Source organism: Ptychodera flava, chromosome 7 (assembly GCF_041260155.1).
Source record: "Ptychodera flava strain L36383 chromosome 7, AS_Pfla_20210202, whole genome shotgun sequence".
NCBI lineage: Eukaryota > Metazoa > Hemichordata > Enteropneusta > Ptychoderidae > Ptychodera > Ptychodera flava.
In genome coordinates, this window is record NC_091934.1 from 34,401,088 (window position 1) to 34,428,736 (window position 27,649).

The 27,649-nt window shown below is 38.6% G+C and overlaps 1 protein-coding gene across 1 annotated transcript in view; it reads right to left on the reverse strand.

The window, feature by feature from the left end:
* Nucleotides 1-27,649, reverse strand: part of LOC139137381 (rootletin-like) — a 93,615-nt gene that overhangs the window by 4,530 nt on the left and 61,436 nt on the right. Inside the window, 27 exon segments of the mRNA XM_070705437.1 lie at nt 198-398; nt 960-1,229; nt 1,816-1,956; nt 6,793-7,241; nt 7,244-7,256; nt 7,780-7,982; nt 8,829-8,984; nt 9,413-9,692; nt 10,482-10,607; nt 10,953-11,071; nt 11,521-11,706; nt 12,108-12,283; nt 12,745-12,806; nt 16,173-16,307; nt 18,017-18,196; nt 18,623-18,792; nt 19,719-19,863; nt 20,370-20,546; nt 21,198-21,428; nt 22,022-22,185; nt 22,756-23,066; nt 23,456-23,655; nt 24,012-24,186; nt 24,467-24,766; nt 26,033-26,260; nt 26,757-26,863; nt 27,196-27,361. Of these exon segments, the coding sequence (XP_070561538.1) occupies nt 198-398; nt 960-1,229; nt 1,816-1,956; nt 6,793-7,241; nt 7,244-7,256; nt 7,780-7,982; nt 8,829-8,984; nt 9,413-9,692; nt 10,482-10,607; nt 10,953-11,071; nt 11,521-11,706; nt 12,108-12,283; nt 12,745-12,806; nt 16,173-16,307; nt 18,017-18,196; nt 18,623-18,792; nt 19,719-19,863; nt 20,370-20,546; nt 21,198-21,428; nt 22,022-22,185; nt 22,756-23,066; nt 23,456-23,655; nt 24,012-24,186; nt 24,467-24,766; nt 26,033-26,260; nt 26,757-26,863; nt 27,196-27,361 (5,071 nt within the window).

Genomic DNA, 27,649 nt, shown 5'->3' on the forward strand with positions numbered 1-27,649 from the left:
TGACTAGAGTATATTTTGTAAAGGCAACAAAAATTGACTTTGGCGCTCAAAGGGTTAAAAAGGTAAACATTGTGGAAGTTGCATACTATAATATAAACCCTTGGAAAGTGACCAGACTAAAGAATTAGAGAGAGACAGAGAGAGAGAGGGAGAGAGAGAGAGAGAGAGGGAGAGAGAGAGAGGGAGAGAGCTCTTACCTTGTCCAGAGTTTTCTTTAAAGCAGTCTTGTCTTTCTCAAGTCGTCCTGAGTTGCGTTCAAGCTCCCTCTTCTCAGCCTCCAAGTGTGCATACGCACGCTGCAATGTTGTCACACGCTCCTGGAAGTTCCTCTTCTCTTCTTGGAGTCTCTGTACGCGGCCCATGATTTCTTCTTCTGCTTCTTGACGTTGTTTAAGAACCTGAAATCAATCGGAAGAAGTTGAAGATGTTAACATAAGGTGTTTAGTCTCTGAAGGTCGTGGCATGTAAAATGCACGATGGGAAATATTGTTAAACATTAAATATGCGTTTTGGTTACTTGTCTCTCACTGGCCAATGACTGGCACATGTCTTCTTCAAAACACACATGAATGCAGAAATAAGGGATTTCTTTCTAAGAACTGAACATATAAACTTCATAACACATAATGGCACCCATGGTAAGACGAAGATTCATACGCCTGGAATGAGGTCACCTCTTCGCTAATGACTGTGTATACTTAGGCAAACAGAGAGAGACATCGCCCAAAACATTACATCTCTTGCCCTTTCATAGTCAGACTCTTGTTCCTACAGTAATTTGTAAAAAAATTGACACCATCAATAATAAATTTTCATCAGAAATCAAAGGTGTTTTTAGAACTTTGCTACAAATGTGAGATTGGTGACTAGGGCAGTGACCAATATGATAAAGTGAAAGCAGGACTCAAAACACATGATGTAGGGAGAAAATAAGAGTTACCAAAGCGAAGACAACTGACCTGTTGGGTGTTTCTCACTTGTCCTTCCAGTTCCATTCTGCGGACATCACTGTCGCTCTGTTCATTCTGCAGCAGCTGTACACGCTCCAAAAGTTGATGGTTCTGTTTCTTGGCTTCGGAGGCGGCCTGTCTTGCACCGTCCAGGCGCTCCTGCAGCACGCGGCGGTCATGCTCGCTGCTGGTGAGGGCGTGCTGCAGCTGGGCTAGACGCTCCTGGAGTTCCTTTGAGGTTACGTCTTGTTCAGTAAGGGACATGGAGAGTGACTGGACCTGTAGTCATGCAAGAAAAAAAGTATGAAAAAGACGTTATTATCAAAGTTTTGAAAATAAGAAATCACAATGACAGGAAAAGCAAGATAAAGTGACTTAAAATTTTAGTGAGATTCTGGTGACATTCACAAATGGGTCTGTTTTTTACTGTGGCGTGTATATTATCTAGTGAGCAAGTGTAAGAAATCAACACGTTATTAAAAGTGAAAGTGTCCATTTCACGAAATAATTAAACTGCTGATATCAATTAGATCTCAGTCAAATATAGAAGCTACATTAGTGTGGATAACACGTAACATTTTGAATTTGATTTCTTTTTTTGATTTCATTTTTTTATTCTGAATTTATTTGGATTTGTATTATTGATTGATTTAAATTAGACTTTTTTTGAATATGAATTTCTATAAAGTGCAGGGGATGAACACAAAAACATACTGTATAAGTTGTCAAGGTTTCATTATTAATTACTTACAAACTGTTTTGCAACAACTCAAAAACATACATTTAAATCAAGTACTGAAATTAAACATGTCTTTGGAAGTTTGATAGCATCTTAGAAGTTTTGATGATCTTGGAATGTCCTTACCTTGTCTTTGAGTTGGTGTTCACCTTCCTCTGTCTTGGCAAGGCTCAGGCTAAGACGGTCTACTGTAAGTTGTAGGGAGGTATTCTTGCTTTCCAAGTCTTGGATTTGACGAGTCAGGGAATCAATTCGATCCTGTAGCACCTGATTGGAGGAAGAAAAAAACAAACAACATCATTATCATGAAAGCAGTACATGCAGTTGTTATGAAAATATTTGTTTTCATTTTTTATCGGCATGGCTTGAGATTCTTACAGCAAAATAATGCGCAGGGTGGATGCAAGAAGTTGATAATATTTGTCCATCTTGGAGATCATTCTAGTCCAGTCAATCTACGAGATTTTGGCACCTAACCCACCACAAATTGCAACAGAATTTTTTTCTTCAGAATGCATTTTAGAGAGGTACCCAGAACAACATATTAAAAGTTTACTCGAATCCACCTTGGGGAAATATGCCTAATTTGCATAAATCAAATATGGCGGCCAACCATCCAGCAAAATAACATAATTGGCCATAAATTACATGTTAAACAAGTTATTTCAGTGATTTCAAAATCTGACGCTAGTTATTTGGCTCAGGGAATCATTTTGGAGGTATAATGTTTCATATAGGCACTTCATTAATTTGCATAATTCCAATATGGCGGCCAACATTCCTGCAAAAGACATTTTCTGTCATATACCACGTATTAACTCTTTGAGCGTCAGCTATTTAAGTGATTTTTAAGTTAAAAGTATATTTCTTTGGCATGGACAAATATTGTCGAGATGCAATGATTTGCATAGGTACTTCGTTAATTTGCATAAATCCATACCTACAAAAGACATTTTCTGCATATATACCACGTATTAACTCTTTGGGCGCCAAAGTCTATTTTTATCAACTTTATAAAATGTACCACAGTCAATTTTTGTGCTATTTGCCAAAAATTTTGACAAAGAAACTGTAGCTGTTGAAAAATGTATCCTTTTTATTAAAAATCATGAAAAAAGTACAGAAAAGTTCACAGAAATTGGTAAAATTTTCCATTAAAATTTTGGTGTAAAATTTACAGCAGTCAAAGGGTTAAACAAGCTATTTCTCTGATTTCAAAATTAAAAGCATATTTCTTTTGCATGGACAAACGATTTTCGAGATGCAATGATTTGCATGGGTACTTCGTTTATTTGCATAAATCCAATTTGATGGCCAATATACTTACAAAAGAGATTTTCTGTCATATACCACGTATTAACCCTTTGAACGCCAAAGTCTATTTTTATCAACTTATAAAATGTTCCACGGTCAATTTTTCTTCTTTTTGCCAAAATTTTGATAAAAAACTGTTGTTAATGAAATATGATATCACTTTGGTCCAAAATTATGGAAAAAACGTACAGAGAAAATCACAGAAATTAGTAGAATATAGCATTAAAATTTTGGTGTAGATATTACAGCAGTCAAAGGATTAAACAAGCTATTTCTGTGATTTTAAAGTTAAAAGTATATTTCTTTTGCATGGACAAACGATTTTTGCGGTGCAATCATTTGTGTTGGCATTTTGTTAATTTGCATATATCCAATAGGGCGGCCAATATATCTTCAAAAGACATATTTGTCATATATCATGTATTAAACAATCTATTTCAGCCATTTTTAAGTTTAAATATATTTCTTGAGCATGAAGAAACACCTTTTGCGGTTCAATGTCTTTAAAGACACTTTGATAACTTTCAAAAATTAAACATGGCTGCCAAATTAATGTCTAAATAGCTTCTAATATAAATAAGGTTCCGGTAGAGTTTAAGCACTAGGAATATCAGAAGAAACTGTTAAGAGGAAACAGCACCCAACACAGCGTATTTTGCTCAAAATAATTTTTTGCAAATATTCATCCAATCGTGATAAATTTGTTAACCCAAGATTAAACATTGCTTAGTTTCACTTTTTAGCTTGGCAAGCATCGTTAGTTGCATGATATTGAAGTGTTAATTTATGCAAATGTATGTAAATCACCCGATTTCGTGCGTCAATTTTATCCCAATTTCAAGATTTCAAAAGAATTTAACTCCAGTCTGGCTGGGTCAAATTTTCTGAAATTTTCAAATTATGTTCTTTAAATGCTATATAACAAAACAAATATTTTGTTTTGCAATAAAATTCCTCCATTTTGAATAAGGGGCATTTTTATTTTGCTTATCATGATTTTAAGCACCTTTTGATTGTCATTCTTTCAGCCCATGCCATTTAAGAATGAGGATAGATAATGAAAAATGAAATTGTCGGTTTTTCCTACATATACTCTTGTTTCGAGTGAAATATTACACTTCACAAAATAGTTTCTGTGGGTTTCCTTGTCATCTTAGATAGGAAATATTCCTTTGAAAAAAACTGTATTGGCAATGTGAAGGTCAACCTTAAGTCCTTGAACTTTTAAATTTGTTTTGAAATGTGGAAAATATACTATAAATTTACTTATAATTACGATCCATTTAAGAATAAAAGTGTATTTTAATAGGTGTCTATGATATTTGAATTTGTTCAAATACTCCATAAATATATTGTATTTTGAAAAGAGTGTTAAAGCGAATTTGGTAGACTTACATATGACTTCCGAACGGATTAAAATACGTATATGTTTATGTGCGTTTACTATTGAGATGTAAGAAAGTCATGCAATTTTAATTATTATGTGATTTTCCTATATATGACAACAATTAATGATTTTTAGTTGTCTTATAATAATCTCTTTCTGAATATAACATTGGATTTTTATCTATGTACGGCATTATTTATGATTTTTATAATGACGACAGGGACTAACTTGGGATAATTGAATTTTCATATTTTTTAAATTCCTCAAAAATGTTTGGTGCCGTATTGCTGAATGTTGCAATTTTGCAAAGTAGTCACAAAAACAAGTGTGTAACGTCACAAGAAAAGCAGATGAGATAACATTTGCAGATGAAATTGTCATTATTTCACCATCCAATTATCCCAAATTAGTTCCAATCGTGTTTATATGTGTTTTATACTGTACAGTGTCAAAACATGTAATCTTTTAATGTTTACTGTTTTAAAAAAAAGTCGCGTACAAAATCTTTAGATTTTTATTTAGACTGAACCCCCTTCTTATTAACGAGTGCATCTTAGACTTTGGTACATCCCCCTAGATGATAGGCAAGAAGTCATCACATATAAAAGCAAAAATACAATATACACAACAAAGATAACCCAGAAACAAAAAAATAATGTGACCAAAAATAACAAATGCCACAATACAGACAAATTATGTCAGACTCTTAAAATCTTTATGGACACACAAACTCACAAAAATTGAAAACTGCATGCTTAGCAAAGGCTTAAAATTAATTCAAACAACTCATCAGCCCAACAGAATCCAACTGTTACACGATACAAACACGTACATCTGGAAAAATGACACTTGGAAAAATGACTCATGATGTACTTGTTTGTATTGTGTAATAGTTGGATTCTGCGTTTGAATAATTGTAAGCCTTTGATAAAGCATGCAGATTTCAGTTTTTGTGAGTTTGGATGTTCATAAAGTTTTTATGAATCTGACATTGTTTGCTATAGATCTAAGTTTTAATTTGTGTGTATTATGCCATTTTTTATTTTGGTCATATCATTTTTTCTGTTTTTTAGCTTTGTTGTATTTATTGTATTTTTGCTGATATGGGTTATGACTTCTTGCCTATCATCTCGGGGGATCTTATAACGATGCATCTATCCATAAAAAGAAGGTTCAGTCTAACTTAAAAACTAAACATTTTGAACACGTCTTTTTTCAACAGTAAACATTACAGATTGTTTTAACACTGTACAGTGTAAAACACCCATATAAATAACAAAAATGCCGTACACAGATGAATCCAATGTTATATTCAGAAAGAGAATATATTTTTCAGAAGACTAACAATCATTAACAGTAGTCATATATAGAAAATTCAGAATTTTAAAAATAAATGTACAGGGACTTAACACTTTCTTCTAGATAGATTCCTAGTGCTAAAAACTATACCAAACCCTTATTTATATTAGAAGCTATTAAGCAACGGGGCAGTAATATGGCAGCCATATTTAATTTATGCAAATTATCAAAGTGCATTTGTAAAAATCGGACTACTAAAAGTGTTTCTTCACACCCAAGAAAAATATTAAAACTTTAAAATCACTGAAATAGCTTTTTCCATGCATGGTATATGACCGACAATGTCCTTTGTAGGAAAGTTGGCCACCATATTGGATTTATGCAAATTAGCAAAGTGCCAATGCAAATCATTGCATCTCGACAATCATTTGTCCATACCAAAGAAATATACCTTTACTTTAGAATCACTGAAATGGCTAGTTCAATACGTGGTATATAACCGAAAATGTGTTTTTTAGAAATTTTGGCCGCCATATTGGAATTATGCAAATTAATGAAGTGCCTATATAAAACATTATACCTCCAAAATGATTCTCCGAGCCTAATTACTGGTGTCAGACTTTGAAATCACTGAAATAGCTTGTTTAACATGTGATATATGACCAATTGTGTTATTTTGTCGGATGGTTGGCCGCCATATTTGATTTATGCAAATTAGGCATATTTCCCCAAGGTGGATTCGAGTAAACTTTTAATATGTTGTTCTGGGTACCTCTTTAAAATGCATTCTGAAGAAAAACATTCTGTTGCAATTTGTGGTGGGTCTAACCCTAATTTTGACTGGACTATTCGCCCTTTTCATCACAATGGTTTGATCCAAACTAATTGTTATCAATCATGATTGTGGACCTGTTTACACGGAATTGGGGTGAAAAGGTTTAACCTTTTAATTCCAAACTGTGGTACAATTGCTTTCTTTGCAAAAAAAAAAATGGTTGGAGCTAGATGGACAGAGACGGTGACAAAAGATGTAAGAAGTGGATTTTTACCCTACTTGATAGTTTTTGACAGTGTAAGACTGATGGAAAAGAGTTCAAGTTTACCTGATTTTCAGTAACTTTGTCGTTCATTGAGAGTTGCATGCGTTGTAGGTCACCTTCCAGGGAGCGGCGTTTCAGTTCAAGTTGAGTGCCGCGGTTGTCAGAAGCCTCGAGAGTCTCGCGCAGTTGGCGTTTGTCGTTCTCCAGCTTGGCCTCAGCCTGCTTGAGTTTGTTGATTCTGTCTTGGAGGTTGCGTCTGTCTGTCTCAGCGGTTTGCAAGTTGCGCTCCAGCGTGTGGATCTTCTCCAGCAGTCCCTTCTTGTCGCGTTCGTTGCGACGAATTGTCTCCTCTTGCAGCATGAGGGCGGTCTGCGCACTGCTCAGACGGCCGTCAGCGCCGCGTTTGCCTTCCTCTGTCTCACCGAGAGTCTTCTGGACTTGTTGCAGACGACCTGCGGTGCGGTTACGATCTTCTTCTAATTCATTGATATCTTCCTGCAGATTACGAACTCTGCCAAAGCTTCGTCCTGTTATGATGATCAGAACCATAAATATTAGAATGTGTACAGACACGAACAGGTAAAAGCACCTTCAAATATAGTTCCCTACCAAAATTATTAAGCAAGCCCAAATGTCTATAATGTTATGTCTATAAACTGTCAATGCTTTAACCCTTTGAACCCGGCTCGAAAAAAAAAATCTGTATGATGTCATAGGTCACCAGGAGGTCAGGGTGCAAAGGGTTAAAGAAGTCGTGGCTGATTTTATAACACTTTACAAGATTCTAAACCCAGCAATGTCAAATTTAACCCTTTAACCATAATGGTTTACCCCAAATCCATTGTTATCAACGATAATAATAGACTTGTTTATAGGGATTGAGGAGGTTGATCAGACTATAAAACATATTTGCAAGGGATGGCAATTGTAAATCTAAACTATATTTATCCTCTCATTCTCAAAAACTGTTTGAAACATTGACTTCCATTCATTTGCACAAAGTATACATATTTTTCAAAAGGAACGTAAGTATTTATTGCAACAACTCACCTTCTCTCTTTCAGTTGACTTCAGTTGTTGTGCAAAGTCTCTCAGGGCAATGCGGACTGTCTCTGGGTCGATGTCTGCTACTAGCTGCTCCAAGCGGGTTGGTGACAAGCTTCTCATGGGGCTGCGGGATCGGTCTGGTGATCCGGTGCGTGGGATAGGACTTCCACGACCGTCTGTGGTGGTTGTATAAGTGTTGTCAAATCCTGTGTTTTTTTTTTTTTTAGTTTCAGACGTCCAAAGCAAAGTTGTGGAGTGGACACAGCAACACAGAGGGTGCAAAACCACACAGCACATCAGGTAACACACAGGGTAGGGTAAAACCGAAGAGAGAGCAGTAGGGAAGGTGTCGTTAGTCATAAAGTGGAAGCCACTAAGGTATACTGTTTTTTACTCTTTGAACAAATTTTCACTGTGAATTATCACTTTTTGTTGCTTTCAATGCCTAAAATTATAAAAATGTTCCAAATTTACCAATTTCAAAGTCATGACCAGTAAATATGATTATGTCATTAGCAAGTAATTGTTCAAAAACAGCATTCTCCTGCAAATGACAAAATTATTTTCCTAACATGTACAGAAAATATATGCACTAGCTCACAGCTGCTGCATGTTTGCTGTATACGCCATTCACATACATTCTAGAAAGCTCATCAGTAAATACCCATGTACACTGTGGGAATCACTTTGCTTTTAGGAATGTTTAAACAGAGTAATCGAGTGATCAAGTTACAGGAAGCATTTGGGTTAAACCAAATTGATGTGTGCACAGAGCTCTGGGTTTAGGTGCATGGGATGAAATCAAAATGGCCTATCTGTAGTGACATCTGGTGTTACAATGTAAGTTTTTGAATATGTCGCCTACAATTTCTGTGTTTGTGTTCAGTGAATGGTAAAATGCATTGGACACAATAGAACTGCCTCGGACACATCATCACAGATTTTTCAGATTCTGTCATATCTTGGGAAAGTTCAAAGGACAGCAAAGCCATTCAGACAGAGAGAATTCAGTGAGAGGTGTAAGTGCAAAGGGGTGGAGTGTTGCAGCTTACCCTTGGTTGGTGGTGAGCGAGCACGGCGACGTGGGCTTGGGCTTCTCGCACGGAATGGTGGCGGACTTGGAGTACGAGTGCCGGTGCCAATTCCCAGGGTACGGCGGAGAGTGGAGTGCAATGTGCCAAGCTTGAACTCCACCTCACGTTTGTTGCCTGTCATGAAGTGCAACGTACAACATTGTAAATGAACATGCAACATTCAAAATACAGCTTTCCAAATTTCACATTTCTGATGACTGCTTTTTCATGAAACGATACACTACAAATGTCTTACAAGCACAGGTAGACAAAACAGAATACAATTTGAATTTTCATTTCAGAAAGTGGGGATTCAGCCAATGTTCGTCTGATTAGAAATTTGATTTCACATCCACAGCTTGTCTGTTACCAAAAATTAAAATATTTTTGGTTGCAGGTTTTTTGAGGTTTAGTTTCCTTTGACATTCAAGCCTGAAAACAATTGGCATCTGTAGGTCAGGATCATAGAAAGTCACAGCTGAAAAGACTAATTGATTGCAGTAATGGTACGTTATCTTGATACGTTTAATCAGCTGCAAAAATGACGGCTGAAGAAAACTCACCTTCGGTTTGGGCAAGCTGTGCCTCAAGTCCATTGATACGGCCCTCAGCGGCGCTGAGTTTCAATTTCATGTCGCCGAGATCCATGTTGGTGTTGTCAAGACCGATTTCTAGACCACGGATCTTATCCTGGGCTTTCCTCTCAGTGAGGCGGGCATCTTCCAGGGCCATCTGGAAGTCCTTCTCCTTAAGTCGCAGTTCTTCATCGAGTTCGTTGAGTTTACGTGCCAGGTTCTGTCCCTCCTTACGTGAAGCGTCGCGACCTGTCTCACTTTCCACGATCTAAAATGAGCAATAATTCAAGTCTGTCTTAGAAATACTTTCAATTGCTAAATCCTCCTCTATTTCAATATATTACTATTACTGGACATACAGCTACTGTACATGATGAGTCCGTTTCTGAGTACGCCATAAAACCACTTCTTTCATGCTACGTCTGTATTTATGAGTGTTTTACATTCTTAGTGGATGGTCTGAAGAGCGGTACTATTCCGTGCACTTGACATTTTCATTAATCATCAAAGTTAAAAACTACTCTTCAAGGGCAAAGTCGTCATTCTTTCATGTAACATTTTTCTCCAGTGCAACTTGTGACCCAGAAGAACAGTTTACACACGTATGAACGATATAGAAATAATTTCCCTAACATGATATAGGCCAATATCAGGAATATGCCAAAGATTTGATATTACGGCAAAATGCACCTCTTGACCGAACTCAGACTCTCAAATTTTTACAATACTTTTCTAATCTACCATTTGTTTGGGTTCATGTTGAAGCTGATGGAGTAACTAAACTATTCACCAGCTGATTTTTGTTGAAGTCAAATATTTTTATTTTTCCCCATAGAGTTCTCACAGGGATGGCAGCCATTTTGAATTTCAAAAGTGAGTAAATATTGGATAATTTGTCTCTCTAGTATCAAATTTTGCAATCCCTAATTTATTCTTTGGTTTTGAAAGGGAATGATTTAAAGTTTCCGTATGGAAAGTTTGAGCAAAAGTTTTTTTAAGTCTTTCAATTTGGAGGCATGAACTACATTTTAAGACTGACAGTTTGATATGTTGTTACCTTTTGTTTGAGGTGGAAGTTCTCTCTTCTGTTTTCTTCAGCAAGTTCTTCGTCTCTGGCGACTCTTGCCATCAGGTCACTTATCTCCTTGGCTTTCTTGGCACGATCTCCTTCAGATGTCTTGATCTGGTAAAAAAAATTATTGAATTGAAAAAATTAATATTTGTATCACAATTAATACAAAATGAGAATATTACTTTAAGCAGATACTAGAAATTTTACTAAAACATAACAAAAATGATATTTGTAGACTCCTAGCCATGTATAGAGTACAAATAAAATATTTTTGCCTTTTGGCTTGATCGTTTTGAATTGTGACCAAAATCTCTTTAAGTAACGCGTTCCTCATTGGATGACATCTGATAGAAAGCTAAATGTACCTTTCCATCAATCAACCAGAATTATTCTACTTTCTACTTTTGGGGGGATAGCATCTGCAGACAGATCTGAAAATATGACAAAGATGCCTACCTGTCTGCGAAGTTCCTGCAGTTCGCGTCTAGCTTCAAGGCGAGATTTCTCGACTTCACGTAAGCTTGTTCGTAGATCGGAGGCCTCCTTCTGTACACCAGACTTAGATTCGTCGAGTACTGTGAATGAAAATGTCACCATTGAAACAGTTTGTGTACGCTGTCAGACAAATTTTCGATAGATTGCATAAGAATTATGTTTTTAGCTACAATTTACATGCAACATTGTTGGAGGAGGTGAGGAGAAAGCATCGTGAGGCAGTGGGGGGGGGGGGGTACTGGACTCATTGTCAGAAGTGGGCGAGTTCAAAGACTCAGTAAGTCACAAGTAATTGACTCACCATCAGAGGATGGTAAGTTCAGACCCAGGCAGTGTTGTGCCCTTGAGCAAGGCATTTTACTCCTCATTGGCACCTCATCCAGTATTTGCCATTTGGGCTTTTGCCTGCTTGTTGATGCATTGAATTTAACAAACTAAAAATAAAAGTTTTTCCCCTGACGTTGTTATTAATAAATACTAGATGAAGACCGAGACATGAGTTAAGTCTCTGAGAGACACAACCACCTACCGGCAATCTTTTGGCTGGCGTCTTCCACAGATCGGTTCAGCAGAATCTTTTCGCCTTCTACTTTCTTGACTTTGTTTCTCAAGTCGTCGTTGGTCTTTTGGATGGCTTCCTTCTCGTGGATTTCATCGTTGCAGATGCGTTTCAGGTCCGTGATCTCTTTACGCAGTTGTCCCTGCGTCTCATCACCTGTAAGTCAGGACAGAAATCTCTCAGTATTAACAGACTGTACACTGAACTCTTTCCTCTCAGATATCTGAGAGTAATTTTTAATGCTCTTCACAAGTTTATAGGCATATGAATTGACAGTCACAATCACCATGAAGATATAAGTTGCCTAACTCTACTGAGAAGTCAAGTATTTGCCTAACTCTGCAAATACAGATTTGCCTATACCAAATCCACAACTGCTTGCAATGTGATCATGTTCAGCACTGAGAAATACATTTGCCTAACTAACCATTAATATAATCTTTGCTATAGGGCGAAGAATAACCATTGCCTAACTATTATCTCAGCTCATTTCAGAGCAAAGGATGGTGACCGTTGCCCAACTCTGTCATATCAGATAACAATCCAACGATTCATACCTTCACGAATCTTGCGGTGAGCTTCAATGAGATCACGTCTCACTCCGTCACGAGCTTCCTCGACCATTTTGAGCTGTGTTTTCAGTTCTGCGACTTCTCGGAGGCCAGCCTCTTTCTGTTTTTGCAGTTCCTTGATTTGGTTACAAAGTTCTTTAGCTTCTTTCTCATGGGCAATACTACAAGAGCGAAATGATTACATATTTCATTATACATGATAGAAGTCAACGTTAAATAAATTTTCTGACAAAAATTGAATATAATAGCGTTAAATTTTAATAAATTTTCTGACAAAAATTGAAGAAGGATTTTTTCATTATTTACATAATAAAAATCAAATTTATTCATTTTCCAACAAAAGTCGAATAAGGCTAAGTCTGGTGATACAAAAATTACAACTCCAACTTACAACTTGTAAGTATAGCTTTCACAACCATGGTTTGGGCTAGACATTTTGTTATTAATGGTGATTTTGGACCTTTTTACAGGGCCAATCGGGTTCACACTTTCACAGAATGACTTGGAATGATCCTATTGTTTTCTATAATGATGGAAGGACCAACATACAGGAAATAGGGGTCGAAGCTTGAAAGAGTCACAGACTTTGTGGGTAGAGCCTGATAGTTGATTCATAACTTACTTGGCATCTTCGAAGTTTGCTCTCATATCCTTGAGTTCTGACTGTAATGCGTTGATAGTTGTCTGAAACCATGAACAAAATATCAAAGATTACAAAAAAGGTCAAAAACGGTCAAAGGTTAAAAACCTTTTTGAACTGAAAATGGTTTCTATCTCAACCAGAACAGATGTTGGCAACTTGACAGAGCCAGTATAGTGGCAATCATAAGCCAGAAGATACAAGACTGCAGAGGTAATTTTTTACCAGCTGGTGAAGATATCCTTATTAGACTGTATGGCCCCATTAAAGCCGGACATTGAAAATGTATGAGTGAAGATTATTGCAGAAAACCATGGCAACCAAATCACTCACTCTCTGTGTTAGTAGGATGCAGGTGTTTGAATCACTGCAACACTAGAAGCTGGAGAGTAATATGTAATGAGTGGTGTACGGATAGAACACTCAATACAAAGATTTTGAAATTTGAAACTTCGTAGGAAAAAAATTCCAAAAAGGACTTGAATTCAATGTTGGCAGTACTGTGTACTCACCAAGCGGGAAAACTATATGTAGCAGTGAAAACGGATAAAACACAAAACAGTTACGTATCGCTGATAATGAACCACCTCAGGCAAAAAAATCAATCAGCTGGTCAAAAAGTGGGGTCAACCATGAAATGTTCTTCCATACGGCTAAGTTCAGAAATGTGCTGTGGGTGTTTTTAAACTTCACTGACGAGTGATTCATTGCAATCATTGTTTTTTTTTCCATAATTAAAATCTTATGTCAATAATTTAAGTACAGTAAAATAGCATGATGTTTTAAAATGTCATTTACGTAAAACACAGTTGAGCACTCAGTTAAATGGAGCGGGGAGCTGGCTAAACCCGCTGTACATCAACTTGCAAATTTTCTTCAACACCTGTCCAAATAATTTGTAGTAATTCAGTCAAGAGCAAAGCATTTTAATCTCGAAATTCAGTTTTTCCAATCAACAATTTCAGTGAAATTCAACAAAATGATATGTACATATTTACAAATTTGTCAAAATTAGCTAGTGGCAATGGCCACAAACTACTTCCTTTGAAACATTTTTCCGTAAAATACAGTAACTTTAGAATCTGAGTTGCTTGTCAGTAGACATGCATTCTATTCATCCCAAGAATGCAAAAAAAGGGAACTTTTCCTCTCAAGAAACAAAAAATCAAAATGTTCAGTTTTAAATATTTGATCTTCAGTTGGCTTAAACTTCAACGTTTACACAGAAGAACCTGAATTATGAATCAGATTCTGCCCTCACATGTGGCTGCAGGAGTTTGCTTTCATTTCCCTGGATATGATCATTTCACTTCAATCTAGACATTGCAGTGTTTTGAAGTATCATAAAATCTTCTGATTTTAAGCAGAAATATCTATAGAAAATTCAATTCCATAACTTCTGTTTCAATTCAGTGGAATGTTGAACAAGCACATTTAGGAGATGCATTTAAGTTATAAAGAAACACAAAAAAGATAAAAAAAATAGGGGGAAGTAGTTTTGCAATAAAAAGGTATATTTGATGATGAGAAAAACACATGAAGCAAACTAAAAAAAGATGGTAGTTATTGATTTTTGCATGGCTGACCAGGGTGTGAAGATGTACAAAGGTCAACGCCTCTATTCATGACAAATGGTCCCATATATTAAAACATATGGGCAAACACAAACACAAGGTTGGTAAGTATATTCATGGGCACTACCAACAATGCAAAAACTGTCTTGCCAGTCAAATATATGTAGTTAGCACAAGGTGGGCGTGTCCAGTGTAACACACACATATGGTACACATATGAGAACACAATGCCTGCAGTAGTAGTGGTCTGGCGGAAGTGTATGAGCAGTACCAGAATGAAGTTGCATCGACAAAATTTCACATAGAATGGATACGATGAAGGGAATAGCTCTGAAAACTAACCACCATCACACCCATCAATGTACACTTGCTTTTGAAATCCATGATCGATGGGTTTTGTCCCTCGGCTCAAGTTCTGGTCAACTGGAACCAGTCCAAAAGTCTCTGTCCAGCTGGTGTCAACACACGCTTCCTACATGCTTGCCTCTCCAGCTCCGTCCCACAACTCAAGCCAGTTCTCCCTATCACAACTAATTTCAAACTCTGTTCTTCAGAACACCTCCCCTTTGTTTGTGGCTACAATACCGAGGCATGTGTGTTGTCCCCTCTTTGTCTATGTCCTCTCTACAACCCAGCCATTTACTTGTGAATGGTCACTGTGCGGGAGCTTTGCCAGTCATAAAATTTTCAAACAAAGTTGCCCCGGATACCGGCATAGTTTCTACGCTAGTATCAACCAGGCCATTATTCCCATTGTCCTGCTCCGTTGTTTAAGGTCATTTCAAGAGGTCACAGACCAATCACTAAATTTTGTGAGACCCTTGACAAGTTGTCACAAACTGACCAATCAAAGGACTTAACTTACACATTAATTTTGCAATCGGCCGATATGGAGTCTGACAGCTAGCGCAGTCAAAACTGAAGACAACAAAGCCAAACTGTCTCATGAGAACTAAAATAAATATATCAGACCCCAGAGACCAGAAACATCACGCTTTTCCTTCTAGCTTTAATTAAAATTTGTAATATATTAGATAGCTTGCATGGCCCTTTGTCAGAAAAACTAATTGCATATTGCGGACACGTAAGTTCATTTAATTTGCAGACAAAACTGTCAGTTCAGAAGTGACGAATCTCCTGGGAGTCTAAACATTTTTTTCTGTTATGGCATGTTTGGGGGGTTTTGTGAGGAAAGCGTCTACTAGGCTGTGCTTTGCCTGCAATGTTGGTATTAAATGGTGGTGTGTCGTAGTTGGTTGTGAGTGGGACGTTGGTGTGTTACACTTTGACGGGAAAGGTCTTCAAGTGTAGGGAAGCTGCCTTGGGAAAAGGAACAACATTCCATATCCGTGTATCACGGATTTAATTGAAAAACTAACTCAATATTCTGCGGAGGGCTAGGCATCTAATGCACAAAGTTATTGGTATGTAGTGCACAGAGGCCCTACTCTGATGAACAAAGCTGAAAAAAATCACTGTGTTTGACAGGTCTTGTCTATTCAGACATCCAAACCATATAATTCAATTTTTTCTGCTACGTCAGCTATTACAAGGCAGTTTTGTTCAGCCAAATATATGGTTTGTGGCCGCTTTTATCTGTGGAATATCTTGTCAATGGTGTGAGGAACTGATGTTTTGTATGTCACTGTTTCCCCTCCTCTTCTTATAAGGAGGGAGGGAGGGTGGTAGAAGCACTGGGTACAAGTCATGTGTACATAAATCCTGGAAACAGCATTTAACACAGAAACATGACTGACAAATACAGAGAAGATTTGAAGACAGGCGTAGAGAGGTCAAATTTGGTTTCAGTGGATGAATAATTCTGAAAAATCTGACCTTATCCTGTTCAGCTTTGCCGAAAGCGTCTCGCTTGGTGCGGTCCAGATCCATGGACAGGTTAGCGATGTCGTGTTGAGCGTTGTTCAGTTTCTCTTGTAGTTGGTTCTTTTCTTGTTGTGCAATGGACAGCGCCTGATAAACAAGGATAATATAACGACAAGAAAAGTTAAAAGAGGAATAAAATTCAGAAGATGAAATAAAGTTAGAAAAAAAGGATAGAAACGTGACACAATACTGCTTATAAACTTTCTACTATACTACAGCCTTCTGTATATTATTCTCACTTAAATGTTGACTGTTTTATTAAAAACATGAAACACTGACTACAAAAATTCATTTTGAATCACTTTTTCAACAGTTGCGTCTAAAAAATTTAATCTCTGGTGCTTTGACTTCCTATTAAATGCTCAGCAGCCATGAACGCTTCTTTAAAATTGAAAACCTGATGTATATAATAGAGCCTACTTTGTTGAATAGAAAATCACAATCAAACCAAAAGAGCTATTATCCCCCAAAGTCCCCTATCTTTAATATTCCCCATTCACCGCTTTATTTGTTGATAAATAAAACGTAGAGTTTTCTTGAAGCCCGAGTTTATTTTCTCAGCAATCTTTGCTATTGTTATGATTTGTTCTTCACCAGTCACACAATAATCACCAAACAGCTATCCTGCGCTGAAACACCTACTTGAGTTGCAACAATGGCTTTGTCTTGGCGCACTGCCAACTATTGACTGCTTCAAGGCCATGTAAGCGTCCCTTCTACTAATTTCCATCGCCAAATAAAAAAAAAAGAATTGGTCATATCTTGATCAGATCTCATTGTTTGCGATTCATCCCTAGCAACAAGCCTAGCTGACAATGACCATGGTTCAAAAAATCCTAAAAACTTCTATTCTCTTACGTTGATACTGGTAAAAAATTTTTATAAAAAATTTTTGCCCTGCACTGTAGAATACTGATTCATTAACTATGTGTTTGGTTTCTAGTCCTCACCTGGTAATTCTACACACAATGGTAACGTTAGAATTCTTTTCTGTACTGCCCAACAAAAGTATTATCATTACAGTTCTTTGCAGAGCTACATTTCACCAGAAAAATTTCTCTCTCAAAAAAAATTTGTCCTTGCATTTTTGTCTTCAAATATTTGAAAGAGTGTACAAAGTAAACCTTCTCACACAAATAAAATCAATTTTTCTGTCGTAGTTGACATTTGGAGTTTGAAAGACCCCTAAAATAAGTGTGACTGGATCTAAAGCTCATGGCTCAAATATGTGGTATTGTTTGCATAATGTTAAGTTCTTGGCTCTGAGTCAAATCCCAGACATTGCTGACTGCAACCTAAGATCTTGTTTGCACACCACTGTGAGAGAACAAAAATTGTTCGTAAACTTGAGCATGGACGGACAATAATCCGTTTCCATGGTGTTCTTATTCAACTCCTTGGTGTTGTTGCCGATGGCAACTACTGGTCTTTCCGATACCACAACCATTGCTCTCTGGTCAGTCACTTTGAATGTCCTACTGGGTAGCTTGTAAAATTCACAGAGTCAAAACAGTTGTGTAACTTTTTTCCATTTAAATGGAAATAGTTTCTTCTTTCAAAAACTTTACATAACATTTTACAAATCGCTTGGACCATGCAAGAAGTTGTAACAGACACCTCAAAACAAATCGTACTGACACTTTACACCTTTTACTTGCATTTGGTTTGGTTTCTCTTTACCACACATAGTCACCCCATCACTTCATTGAAGCTGATTGCCCTATTTTACCAATCCTTTCACCCCTGGTAGAAATGCTCATGGAGCATCCCATTGCAAATAAGGGGTGTTCTCTTACCTGTTGTTTCTCATTCTCAGCCATCAGTAGGCTTTCATCCCTCTCGTGCTGGATGGCTGCAATCTCTTCATTCAGTTCGGCTCTTTCCTTCTCAAAGAGGGCGACCAGATCATCCTTCTCTGTGGTCAGTCTTGTCACAATCTCTTCCCTCTCCGCTTCCATTGCTAGTTGTGTTGTTTCCTGAAATACAAAGAATACCGCGTTTGATAAATATTTCCCCAATTCACAGTCAAAAAATGAGAGATCATGATTTCAAATTACTTTCTAATACAATGAGGGCAAGTTCAATGTCATCAATGGTTTAAAAGTTATAAAATTGTTTAAAGAAATATGTAGCTAGCTTTCTTGTATTTTGTGAGCAGTTTCAGCTAATTATTTACTTTGCTGCAAATCTGAACGTAATGTTTTCAAAAGGCTATTTTCAATTGCTAACGGAGTTCTTGACTTCTGGGGCAAATTTTTCAATTTTGATGGGTATAGTCAAAATGTAATATACAGCATTCTCTCTGATGCTAGATGTCAATTTCAAGTGCAAGGTTAGTTCAATGTACTGGGAACAATGAATGATGGACTGTACATAGAGATGAGAGTAAGGTTGCTTTGTACCTTCTCACGGGTAAGTCTTTCAACATCTTCTTCATGGGCTTGCTCTCGCTGCTTGATGGAAATGGAGCTGGCGCGTTCCTGTTCGGCCAGTTTGTTCTCCAGCAGTTCGATGTCTCTGTCTCTCTTGGTAACCTCGATCTCCATTTCCTTGCGGACACGTGCCAGGTCAACTGCGGAGGTAAGTCAGGTTGTTTGGAAGATCAGTACAAAATGTGTGAACACGTGGTCAGGGGGAATATCGTATCACTGACAAAAATTGCATTCAGAAGAGCGGGGTTTACTATGAGCGTGTGTGTAGCTTTACTCCAAAGCAAATACTGTTAAACAGGGAGGTAATCCCAACATTGGTTGCTAATTTCATTAATGTCCCCCCTCCTACTTCAAACCCACTGTTTGTCGTCCAGTTTGGGGTATTTACTAATAACATGCTGTAAACTTGAATTTACATGAGGGTTAAAACAACCTCCGGATATGCATAAACCATGCATTTAATTGCTGTGATGCATGTATCTTTGCTTTCTTTGTAAAGCACATTTTTTCAGGCCATGGTAGTACTACTACATCGACGATTGATTTAAAGGGTATTGTCCACCATGAATGAACACAACCTCTATGTGACTTTAATTTATTTTCTCCTTCCAAATTTTGAACCGGTGCCAAGTTTCAAGCCCTGCTTAAACATCTCTGGGCCTGGAGTTGTTATCATACTGGGGTTTCTAGCCTAGTGACAGTGACACGCTATGGTTGTCAGGCTGCCTTATATGGTCAAACTTCACAGGAAGGGGGGGGGGGGAGGGTTGTCTTGGCAAAAGACGCCTGTAGGAGTGTTGGTTCAGTAGCAGGGCCTTTGTAATCTTTCTGTGATTAAATACAAGTTTAGCGAACAGGTATGTGCATACACAGTCTAGGGGATTTAAACTGGACTGCAGTGCTATCAGTACAATCAGTAGCTGTACCACAATACTACGTAATATTGGAATACGTCACTGGCAAGTTGCCATGACAATGTGACATGAAGCTGAGTATTTTTTTCTATGATAAGAATTTGTCCAAGCTGCAGAATGGCCTAGTTACAATAATCAAAACAAACACTCACCGTTTAGGGCTTCCTTGGCCAGCTGGAGCTCCTGAAGTTCGCTTTCAAGCTGGGCTTTGCGGGCTTCCAGCTTGCTGACAGTCTGCTGAGACTCATACAGGGAGCCTTCCAGACTCTCCTTGTCGGATTTCTGCGAGGCGATCACCTGCAGGTACCAACGAAGAAGACATTTTTGGAGTAAGCTCATGTTTATGAGTGTCCCGAAATATGTGTCATGCAGGCAGGGAACTTCTCCACGGACATGAACGACACTCTAGCCGGCCTCTGGGTGCAATTCAGGACAAGACTGCACACCCTTACTATGAGTACACGTCATCTACTTCACTGGGTCAAACTTAGCATTCACTCAAGTTGACTTTGTCAATGATTATGAGGGGTATCTTCAGCGTGATAAGTAGAATCACATGGCCCCATCAACAAAAGGTTCTGGTGCCTGTAAAAATTCCTGGTCTAAATCAAACGATTTACAAGACACTGCACTTTCGCAATCAGCATATCTCTGTTGGCGAGCAGTCTGACAAGATGAAAATGCCTACATTCCTGTGATGAATATTATAAATGTAAAACCTACTCTACACTTGACCCCATGCTGATAAGTGACTCACGCCTTGACTTTGTATTCCAATAAAGTGTTCTGGTGATGGTACATACCTCAGACTGGGATCTGTTTTCTCTCTCTGCAGCGGTCAGTTGTACAATCAGGTTGGCCTTCTCTCTGGTGAGTTCTTCTTTCTCCTTGGCAACACGGACGACGGTGTCGCTCTGGCGTTCAACCTCCCTGCGAGTCTGCAGCAGCTCTTCCGCCAAGGCCGTCTTCTGGCGTGTTACCTACAAGCAATCAGTGTGACAACAATACATTACTACTTTCAGTTGAAACATAACATCTGGGTTCTTGATCTAAAGCATTCAAATTTGAAAACTTTGCTTCTGATCTCAGGTCTCTCTGTGCTTGAACATTTGTGGCTCGGTATCATACAGGGATAGGAACACACTGATACATTAGAGATTTCAGAATACTAAAGCTCATGTAAAGACAGGAATCCATTATTGCATGATCTGTAATATGGATAAACACCACATGGCATATGAATTGACAGTCTAGCTTGATGTGTTCTGCTACATGATACGTCCACATTTGTATTTTTCTCTTTTGTGAAACCTTGACAACATCAATCATTGTAGTCATCATCTCCATTGCAATCACTATCATCATCATCATCATCATCGTCATCATCATCATCTTTGTCATAACCGCCATCATCATTACAACCATCAACATTATAATTGTCCTGGTTACAATCATCATCATAATGATTGCCAAACCTGTCAGAATGTTGACTTAATAAACTGATGATCTATCTTAGATCTATCTTAGATCTAGCTTTTCAACAAAGATCTTGACAGCAATTGGAACAGATGTTTAAAGAGCAAAGCTGACAGAGGATGAGAGAAACCCTGAGGCATGGCCCCTGCACATACCTGTGACAGTTGCTCAAAAATCTCTGCCTTCTCCTTGTTCAACATTCCAATTTCTTGTTCCAGCTTCTCCCTGTTGTCTTCTGCGTGGTTCAGACTCTGATCCAGACCCATCTTCTCAGTTTCCACGTCCATCTTCTCTTGCTCCGTGCGCACCAGTTCCTCACGAATGCTGGCCTTCTCCTGCTCCAAGTCCTGCTTCTCGGAGGTCAGGGAAGCCTTGTCGCTTTCCAGCTGTCGGTGTGAAGGGAAAAAAATTACACGGGTCACAATTATTGAAAGTCAGTATAAATGTAAAATGTATTCTAAGTGGAATTGAAGTTGGTTGGAGACACACAATAGTGAACAACAATATTTCCTGTTGTGTAAAGGTCTGTTACTATTGGGTGTGGCACTATAGACATAGCAAAAAGTGGGATCGTTGAAAAGCAGAAATCACTATAATTTGACTAGGAAGTGTACACTTAGCGAATCTTCATCACAGAACAGACAATTCACAGGATGGGAGCTGGTCATGGCATACATGGCTGCCTAAGAACTGCTGTTTTGGACTTGCTTTCTTTTTTTCTAAACACGGAATCTTGTCACTTAGCATACTTGGGCTGCTGCCAAAATCTGTCAGGTACATTCACCAATACTAGACAATTACATAACTGACAATCAATCCTTTTTTTTCAAATGCATCTGCCAGGAATAAAATGGCCTGTAGTAAGGGGACTCAGACAATACCCACTGCAACTGACTCAGATTTGTCTACCCACTGTATGGTTTGTGTTCTTGTAGTGAAGCAATTGCCGGGCATATTACGACAGCGACGACATACATACCTGCATGATAATCTTGTTGAGTTCAATCTTGTCCTGGCCGAGTCCTTCGTTCAAGGCTTGCATTTTCAGCAGCGCGTCGCGGAGACTGGCCTCTTCGGTCTTCACTTTGTTGATCTCAAGTTCAAGCTCTGCCTTCGCCAGCTCTGCTCTGGATAAAGTCTCACCTGGGAGGGGGGGGGGGAAGCACATAAATTATAATATTTCTGTCTTGTTAAACTTGATTTAACAGACTGTGATGTACATTCTCACCAATCACGGTCAATGTATCAAACATGAACCAATTCTGTATTGTAACCTTCAACTAGTGTCTTCTGATTAGTTGAGTTCCTGAGGGAATATTTTTTGTGAAAAATTAAATTCTGAGAATGCACCTTTATGTATTATATTATGTTGAGTACAACATGATGAATTATTTTGAGAGCTAAAATCCATTGCATAATTGCTATATTTTCCTTCTCTGTGACAGATGGATAATTTCCATGATATTCATATCATCTTATTTGATTCTGTTAAAGAGATTTTTTGAGTCCTGCTTTATCAGATATTTGACAGCCAGTCACATCAGCTGACTGAAATACAAGATGACCTTGCTGCTAATAGTCAACTTCCGAGAATAGTTTCTATAAATTCTTTACCCTTTCACCGCCATGGTTTGTCCCAATCCCATTGTTATCAATGGTGAGCGTGGATCTGTTTACTGGCAATCAGGGGTGGAACAGGTTAAAATTACTCACTGACTTCACCCTTTTCTTGTTCCAGAACTTCCTTCTCCAGGAGAGCCTTGTTGAGACCTTCCTTGAGTGAGACGATGTCTTCCTTGAGTGAAGAGTTCTTGCCTTCATATTGATCTATCACGTTAGCTCTTCTGTCGATCTCCTTCTTGTGTCTCTCTAGGTCCTTCTCCACGTCGTCCTTCTCATCTTCCAGGTTGTCCCGTTGCCGTTGGAGATCAGCGTTGGCTGCCTGCAGCTTCTCACACTCCAGGTTCAGAGCTTCGATTTGTTCGTTCAGGGTTTCACGGAGTCGTTCCAGGCCAGTCTTCTCACTGAAATTTGACGGGATTTGAGTGGATTTTACAAAATTGCAATTGTATATTTCAATTGTGAACGAGCTATTCTTGCCTGAATCCTCCTTTCTGTAAGACTGCAAACTGACATACTGGATCTGGCAAAGTTTTATCACTCATAGAAGGGTTGCAGTTATGTAAACTAGCATAGATCGCTGTGTAACACTTGAAGACATGGCTATACTGGCAAGGTAGGGATGTTCCATGCTACAGTCAATATGATCAAGTGCAACTGAATTTTTGCCATTGTATCACACATCAAAATGGCTACGCCCCCTCCCTAAAAATGCTATAATTCTCATTCTCATGGTTGTCTCTTAAATAATCAACAGACCCTAAAAAAAGATAAAATTACTGAACATCCTTACCTTCCTGTCACCTCAAGGGCATTTCGAAGTCTGTCTCTGTCTCGCTTGGTGTCTTCGGTGTCTCTGCGACTCAGGTCCAGGTCGTCACGCAGGTTTCGTACTTGCTCCTCAGCATGGCGTCTGTCCTTGTCGATGTCGTCCAGTTGTTTCCTCAGAACATCACCTTGCTCCTTGGCAGACTGCAATTTGGCATGAAGTTCCTGGAAAAATGTAGTTTATGATTTATAAATATTCCTAACACAAAGAGCAGACAGAATTTGATATTTTGTTCTAAAATTTTAAATTTGAAACAAAATTTCAATCTTCTGTTCAGTTTATAAGGTTGCAGATGAAAAATTATCTAGATTTTTAGTGCAAGTGAAAATATCATTTGCAGTTTTTCATAAACTCAGGCATACCTGAGGAGCCCTCTGGAGCCTTATGAAAAAACTGGACTCCCTAGGATTATGCTTATTTGTAAAGCTGTTCAGAGCAGACACAGACTTGTGTTCAGTCTTGCCCAAGATCATTTGCAGGATTGGTCAAAATTTTGAAACACCAAAGGCAAATAGCTTACCCGGACTTGTAACTGCCGTTTCTGCAGAGCTGCTTGAACAGCGGAGTAAGTAGAGTCAGCAAACGCAGGCGATCGTACACGTCCAGGGGAGACGGATCGAGAGCGACGTGTTGGTGAGAGAGTTCTGGTTGGGGACAGGGTGCGAGGCCCTGGAGATAATGAACGCTCAGAACTTCTGTGAAACAAAAAAGATGACTCACAAAGTGAGAACTTTTACAGAGGGCAACAAGCTGCATTTTATAAAGTATACTTACTGTGAAATGTCACATAATAAGGCAGACATTTCTTTTCCTTCTGTACATGCTAAAATCATCTCCTGCACAAATCCAACTGATTTTAGGTGTAGCACAAATTAATTGAAACCATCTGTTGATCTCCTTGTGAACTTTGACCTTAACTCATGTCCAATATGGCTGCCTACCAAGGTGAGGTGTATGCAGATCATTTTTACAAACCTGACTTGTGTCTCCTCTTCCAGTGTCTCATCTGCCTGCTCTTCCAAGGGCTCACTGACGATTCCGCCGACGTCAGCATCATGGATGACAGCCTGGGCAATATCACGGAGCGCAGCATGGAGAGCCTCGCATTCCTGGCGTAAGTTGCGCAGGGTCTCGCTCTCTGCGGCAAACTCGGCCGATGTTTCAGCCTTGCTTGTCTCCAGTCCTTCCACAGTCCTTGTCATGGTTCTCACCAGGTTATCCTTTTCAGCGACTTGGATCTTGAATTTTTCATTGTTGACAGTCAGGTTATTGATGCTGGATGAGAAAAAGAAAATGCATGCATAAAACATTTAAAATGGTACATTGTATATTCATGTATTGTTCGATATTTTCACAGTCATGTATGAAAACAATCGAAGATAACAGTTTATTAATACATACAGAATGGTGTCAATGAAACAAAAATCACTTTAAATCCTTCTATAGAAATAGAACTCAATAGTTTGCATACATATTGAACTTTATAATTTGCATACATATTGGATTTCACAATTAATATGCGTAATCACACCTTGATGATACATCTTTGGACCCTGGAACATAATATGAGATTATGATCAAAAATAGAGTAAAGTATGCACAAGGACGTCAACAAAGCATGTGACTTGTAGCAGATGGCCATGCACGGAGTGAAAATGTGAGGGCGTACTTTACCATATTTTCGTAATAACCTCATTATTATACATCAAACATTCATGAATGAGGCATCGGATGTGCCGAGTTGTGAATTTCTTAAACCAAGGACATAACCTTTTTCCTTTAGATTGAAATGCAAGTAAGGCTGAAAAAATTATGTAATTCGTGTCCCGTTCAATCCAATTGATAAATTTATGCCTCTAGTAACTGGCTATGAATGCCATGGGAGTTAACCTCATTCTTATATGCTATGCCCAATTGTAGCAAATGGCTCCCGGAGACTGATCATATGAACAAGATGTATCTTTGCCTGAATGAGTCATGTTGGGATGCTTGTATATAATTTATCTAGACTGGAGTCCTTTCGTTGTCAAATAAGCAGTTTAGCATTGCTTTGATAGAGAGGCAGTGCATGATGCTTGAAGTGCATGTACGTTTTGAGTATCACACCACAACTTTAACTCCTGATGTGCAGCGTGCTCGGAAGGTAATATCTGATTGTCGATTGTCACTATTCACAGCAACGTAGGGAGTCTATTTGTATCATTTAATTATAACGGTAAGATCTAGCCAACCAATTGGATAACAGCTTCTAAAACGCTGCACATTAGCCCCAACATTACGGAGAGGTTCCAGATGACACATCTGACAGTCTGTGAAACTGCACAATCCATACAGGGCATCATAGACAAAGTCTGCTGGGCCTTAAATGGGTCCCTTGAAACAGGTGAATGCACAGAGGCATCCATGAATGGTGTTGTGTTTGGGGTATGAAGAAACAGTCATAGCTATGGAACTGACATCCATGTGGCATTATAAGTGCACGCTTCATTCTATCCCTAATCATAGCTGTATGATACAGATTCACCCTCCCCCATGACTTACATGCCTTGCAGCTCAGCTTTGGTGCCGTCATGCCTGGCCTGCAGCTCCAGCAATTCCCTGACTTTCTCACGGAGTTGGTTTTCCAGCGCTTGCTTCTCGGCGCGCTCCTTTTCCAGCTGGACGCTGGTGCTAGCTTCCTGACTGCGCTGGTTGGCGTTCAGGTTGAGGCACGCTGAGTGGACGTTGCGGGCCATCCTGGTCATGTCAGCACGGAGGTGGGCCAGATCCCTGGTGAAAATTTTGATATCAAAATAGTCTGGTTAGTTCCTGTTGGTTTAGAGCAATTATCAGCTTATGGCACTCTTTTTTAATCTCCATGTGTAAAGTTTCATTTTATTTTGAAAAACTTTGTGAATGGTGGTCAGGAAAACAGCACAAGGATTTCAAGAAAATTGACTGACATCATAAAATAAACAGCTCAAAATAAAAACTTTCCAATCTTTGAACTTTTTAAACAAAAGTTAGAGCTAGCAATATAGATGATCACAGAATCTCAGAGCCAAATTAGGTTATTTTTATTTAGATGAAAATTCTCTTTCCTTACCAATACGTACTAATTATCAACTTTCTACATACAGTTTTACAAACAGAGTGTCGATGGATTTTGTTACTGACAGTACCATGTGAAAGTACCGAATAAATTTTAATTGATACATTTTACTCATTATCCATTTACTGAGAAGCGTAAAGAGTTCTCCATGAATTGTCTCTGGTTGTTACTGACCTGTCAGTGGCACTCTTCATTTCAGCGTAGTTACGTCTGAAGCCGACCACATCCCTCCACATGGTGAGAAGGCGGCTGTGTTCATTGGCGAAGTAGTCGTTGAAAGACTATGGGAAAAAGATAAAAAAATATTTGATGGAAAATCAAAGTTTATTTCTGGTTTTGGATTTTGTCCGACGAACGATTCCTTTGATTATTGTGAATAAGATGACATAAAAAGGAAATATCATCATGTCAAGATGGTGTTTTGTTAACTTTACAATCATATGAAAGGCTAGAGAATTAACCCTTTCAGGCCTGAACACCTATATATAGAGGTAGCTCTGGTATGTTACCAGAAAGTCCAGCCTGAGAGGGTTCTATATGGGGTGGTTAGTCCTATACTGTACAAGAAGGGTGAAAGGTCATGTATGTTGACAACCAATCAAAAGACACCCACCTGCTCCTCATCGCGCCACTCTTTCTCCTTGGCCTCCAGGTCTTCCCGTGCTCTGTGCCAATCCTGGGTCAACTTATTGATGTCAGCAGTCAGCTGCTGATTGGCTGAAGTGGCCTGGTCTAGCTGTTCTCTCAGCATGGAGTTCACATGGGCTAGACTAGCGCTCCTGAGCCAATGAAAAAAACACAGCGTCAGCCGAGGGGGCCCTCAAATGAAAAGGTGGTCACATGATGCTGGCATGGCAATGTCATGTGACTGTCACATGACACAGCGTCAGTGATAGCAACATTATGCATTCAAAACATCATGAGAACACCTTTTCTTTCAGAATTCTGCCAAAATTGTTCTGTCCAGAAACTTACATCTATTCAGTGAATCTTACGATATTTTACCGAAACCAGAAATATCACTACAGAGTTAGCTATGAGAGACCATGTAAGGGAATCAATTTTTC